The sequence below is a fragment of the Sprattus sprattus genome (assembly GCF_963457725.1).
Source record: "Sprattus sprattus genome assembly, contig: scaffold_109, whole genome shotgun sequence".
Lineage (NCBI taxonomy): Eukaryota > Metazoa > Chordata > Actinopteri > Clupeiformes > Clupeidae > Sprattus > Sprattus sprattus.
In genome coordinates this window covers 10,001-15,000 of record NW_027666728.1, presented here as the reverse complement: position 1 = coordinate 15,000, position 5,000 = coordinate 10,001, and the positions used below count along the sequence as shown (strand labels likewise).

The window sequence follows — 5,000 nt, the reverse complement described above, 5'->3', positions numbered from 1 at the left end:
TGCCTTACTACAGTTGTTTACTTTTGTACGTGTTTGCTCAAACAATCTCGTTAACGGGATACATCTTCACTTTCTATATAGATTGTATTTATTCACAGAGTTAGTGTTAGTATGAATGAATATAGCCTAATAAATGTACACCCCTAGATTTACACCCCTAGAATCTTCCCGTAAAGAAACATAGGACTTTCCAAAGTTCTCACATAGCTCTCACACTCTAAGACTCTAAGAGTAACGTTGGATCTATTGACACAGAGAGTGTAACACACGCCGTGGTGAGGCCTTACCTTCCGTGAAGGTGACTTGAACTTCCCCGGCTCGAAAGCTAAATGTGCAATCATCGTCTAAAAAAAAAGAATCAGACGCAGGTTAGGATATACCACACCACATGAACCAACAAGTGTTTCCAACACATAACCTCGCCTCCTCCGTTGACCTTAGTAGGCGAATTATGTGTAAAACAACAAGACGAAATTAAGAAAATGACTTACACTCATGACAGCCACAGTGCACTCTGACCACGAAAAAGACGAATGCCCAACACAGGCAGAGATACCGCAACATGACCACAGCAGGACACTGACCACGCATGCAAACACCAGCAGAGCTTTGATTAAAGAACACTTTTTGGGAGTAGTCCAGATATAGTCCTAGCTCCACCGATGAGTTGTCGAGGTGTTGTCCAGGTGCCAAGGCGAATGCTGACGCACAGGCTAATAGTAATAGTGCCCACATATTTGCATTCCGTGGGCTTTTTCGTGTTCAGGTGGTCAGCTGCTGCGCATTGCAGGAAAGTTAAATGGTGTACCGTTGTCCATCTAGCACACTTTTGATAGCTACATAAGATCTAAAAAAGGTATATGCGGGCCCTGCTACTGAAGCCAACTAGAGTTAGTACAATACTTGGTCCATATGATGAATTAAACAATCAATACACCTTTGAGTTTAAACTGCGTTGAGGTATTAATGACTGCAATGATGTGGTGACTTCCTTGAACAGCTAATTTAGTGGGGTGGGGCATGATAAACGAACATGAACAAGTAGACTGCCGTTTAGGTAGCGTGTTTTATGTTACTTCATTATTGATTCATGTGAATACCAAAACACTGTCAATACAAACTGTTATGGAACAATATTAGGTATACCAATACCGATCAGAATGTAGGTCAAATTATGAATGGCCCAGGCCTATATGTTGCCAAGTATACAAACTTATTGTAGGCTACTATACCTCAATGAATCACCTAACACAGGTGATTTATTTATGCATTATAGCCTACAATAATGTACAATATAATAGAGCTTTCCCAATATATCTAATGGTTAATTGCATAATACAGCTATAGCCTTTATTTCAACGCACTGTCCTTCAGCGAAATTCAGACAGACTCTTTGAATCGAGCATACAAAAACACATAGCCTTATAAAGCATAATAGAAACAGTTAAAATCAAAGGCTCCCTAAACACAATAATGGGTCAACTACGCTACTGATGGATATGCAATTGTCCTTATCTTGGGGTGAAACAACCATAAAAAGTTTGACTGCTGTAGTCACGCTTGTTTGCCCCGTGGTTTGCATTTGCCAGAGTGGGTGTTCTACGGTCACAGCAGGAACAGCGGTGCAGATGGGATTTTTGAACTGGGGGGGGACGCTAACATTTTTTTAAACTTTATTTACTGATGATTGTCGCCTTGCGTAGGGAGAGTGGTGGGGACAAATCGGGGTCACTATGAATCTGGGAGGGGGCATGACCCCTCCGTCCCCAGTGCTATCCTCGCCCCTGAGCAGGAGGACACCCTATGGAGGACACCCTATGGAGGACAACCTATGGAGGACACCCTATGGAGGACACCCTATTGAGGACACCCTATGGAGGACACCCTATTGAGGACACCCTATGGAGGACAACCTATGGAGGACACCCTATTGAGGACACCCTAGTGAGGACACCCTATGGAGGACACCCTATTGAGGACACCCTATGGAGGACACCCTATTGAGGACACCCTATGGAGGACACCCTAGTGAGGACACCCTATGGAGGACACCCTATGGAGGACACCCTAGTGAGGACACCCTATGGAGGACACCCTAGTGAGGACACCCTATGGAGGACACCCTATGGAGGACACCCTATGGAGGACACCCTAGTGAGGACACCCTAGTGAGGACACCCTATGGAGGACACCCTAGTGAGGACACCCTATGGAGGACACCCTATGGAGGACACCCTAGTGAGGACACCCTATGGAGGACACCCTAGTGAGGACACCCTATTGAGGACACCCTAGTGAGGACACCCTATTGAGGACACCCTATGGAGGACACCCTAGTGAGGACACCCTATTGAGGACACCCTATGGAGGACACCCTATGGAGGACACCCTAGTGAGGACAGCAAAGGGGCACCTGATGTGGAATGAGCAGGACTCCATCTTGGATTGAAGGCCGATGTGGGTCGTCTGGCCTTCAGGCCATGGTACAGAATCGTCTACAACACTGTGTGGGGAGCTACAGAAAATGATGGATGCAGACCAGTGTACCTTGTGAATCACCATGCTTGTGTTCATGTGGATAGATTAGCGATGGAGACAGGGCCGGGTCCTTCTTGAGAACGCTCATGAGTGATGATGGAGGATGGATGGATGGATGGATGTGTTCTTTATGCTCACTAAACGTCACTCACTATATTACCTTATATTGTATAACATTATCTGATATGTCATGCGGAATTGTACATTGATGTATATTGCTACTAATTGCTATTTAACTTTATTTCATTACATTTCTAATAGAAGCATTTGTGTATTTCATTTCTGTTTCTCAGGCGATCAGTATAAATAAATAAAAAAATAAACAATAATTAAAATAATAATAATAAACAACTTATCATGTCTTGGTGATGAGTAATTATCTTTGTAAGAGTGCAAATCTAAATCTCAGGATTATTCGTGTGTTGTGTATGTAACAATGTGTTTAATAATTAACAACACATTTAAAACATGCCAAAATGTGCATAATACAATAAATAACAATAAAACCAAATTATAATGGCTTTTGGGTTACATTTTCCAGTAAAATTAAAACATTTGTTCGTCTGATAAATGTTTATTTAAGATTGTGGAGTCTGTGTGGTAGCCTATGTGTGTGAAAGAGAGAGAAAGAGATAGAGAGAGCTTGTATGCCTGTGTTAGGAGTGTGTGTGTGGTATGTGTGTGTATAATTAAGTCAGTTTTAATATTTTCAATACGTTTTATAATGTAGTGTAATCTGAATGGTTAGCAGGCGAGCAGTAGGCTACGAGTGATATTTGTTGTTGAATGCTTGAATTGTCCCTTGTTTATGTTTTTCAAATTCTTTGTTAGTGGCTTAAGACAAAAATGTCAAACTAATATTTTAAACCTGAACATTTACTTATTAGCAGCAATCAGATCCATGAAAGTCCTTCTGGTAACAACATGTTGAAGTAGCCTACTGTTAGGTAGGCCTATCGTTTCTTTCACAATGACGCCATAGACGAATTCACTTTTATATCTAACACGTCACGGGTGGATTGTATCGTGACGTTCCAATGTGTCAGTTGGTGGCACATTAAAAAACGACCGCCGCTTTTATTCAACTCAACACAACACTATACAACACTGAAGCACACCCAGTCATTCCCGCTAGATGTAAGTATATTAAAATGCCCTTCTTAGCAATTTTCATACACGTGTGATTAAGCACGCTGCTGTTTTACTGTTTGCAACAGATCCGCCTTCTTGAAAGTGTTATTTTAACAGATTTCTGCGACCGGCTCGACAACTGTTGAACTTGAGCAAATCTCGATGTCGGACTCCGTGTCCTTCTGGAGACGTGCGATCTCTCAGAGGAAGTTTGGAGGGAACAAACCTGGAGACAACAGTTCCTTGGGGTAGGTTGCTGACAAAACCCTCAAAACTAACGTGAAATGAGTATAAGAGTCAGATAAAACATAGTTCTACCAGCATATTGATAAATACAAATAATATTACAAATAAAAAACAGTAACTTCTTATTTCCCGAATTGACCGAAAGGTCGAGGTTAGTAAGTTGTTTATTATATGGCACTTTGTAAATGAAAAGAAATGGTAATTGTTAATAGAAAACATCGTTTTGTTCAGCTCTCAAGTCTTCTCAGGACATAATGTGTTTCAAGTGTTGCATAGCAACCAATTACTTGCTAACAACTATAATGATCAATAGAAAACGGACAACATGGCTCAGCTAAAATGGCTTTAATTCAGAGAAAAGTAACAACACAAGTGATTGAAACTATAGTTTCTAGTGTTCATCATCACTTTCAATAGCGCTAATTTTTAAGATGACTTCAGAGGGCAATGAGGAATCAATAGGCGGCTGGCATGACTACCTACTAGCCACCAGAGTGCCATATAATAATATATTTTTTTAAATGAATTTGAAACATCATATGATGAGGGACCTACTGGTTATTGTGTTGCCATTATAAATCTAACATATAACACATATGAGTGGTGATGATTGGTGTGGGTTCTGACTGTCATCCTATGTTGTCCTAGGCACGTGAGCCTGCCCAGCACCCCAGAGAAAGAGCCTCGCGCTGGGGACAGCCCTGCCATGCTGCCCCTGGCCAAGCTCCTGTGCTGCCCAGGGTGCGCCACCTTCCTGCATCACCCCATCTCTCTGCCCTGTGGGCACTGCCTCTGCCTGCCCTGCCTCTCCGCCCTGCGCAAGAACAAGGCCCGCGAGATGCCCCCTGGCCCCTCTGACGCCGCCGCTACCACTGCGGCGCTGTCGGCCCAGTGCCCTCGTTGCCAGGCCAATTACCCGCTCCTGCCCGGAGAAGCCTGGTCCTTCCCTGCCAACGTGCTGCTGGCACAGACAGCCCAGAGGCTGCTGGATGCCCACCCGGAGCTGCGGAGGCTGCAGGGGCACCGTGGGCGGCGCCGTGGTCTGGGGTCCAGGTCGGCGCCCGCGTCCTGCCCGCTGCCAGCCT

The 5,000-nt window shown here is 43.8% G+C and overlaps 1 protein-coding gene across 1 annotated transcript in view; it reads left to right on the top strand.

Annotated features, from left to right (window-relative positions):
• Nucleotides 1–3,831: 3,831 nt before the first annotated feature.
• The window catches only part of LOC308382684 (tripartite motif-containing protein 42-like), a gene marked incomplete at both ends in the record, with an annotated part of 4,040 nt that continues 2,871 nt past the window's right edge, over nt 3,832–5,000 (top strand). The window contains 2 exons of the mRNA XM_080861070.1: nt 3,832–3,917; nt 4,564–5,000. The exon at nt 4,564–5,000 is cut by the window's right edge and continues 357 nt beyond it. Of these exons, the coding sequence (XP_080717196.1) occupies nt 3,832–3,917; nt 4,564–5,000 (523 nt within the window). The remainder of the gene's footprint in view (nt 3,918–4,563) is intronic.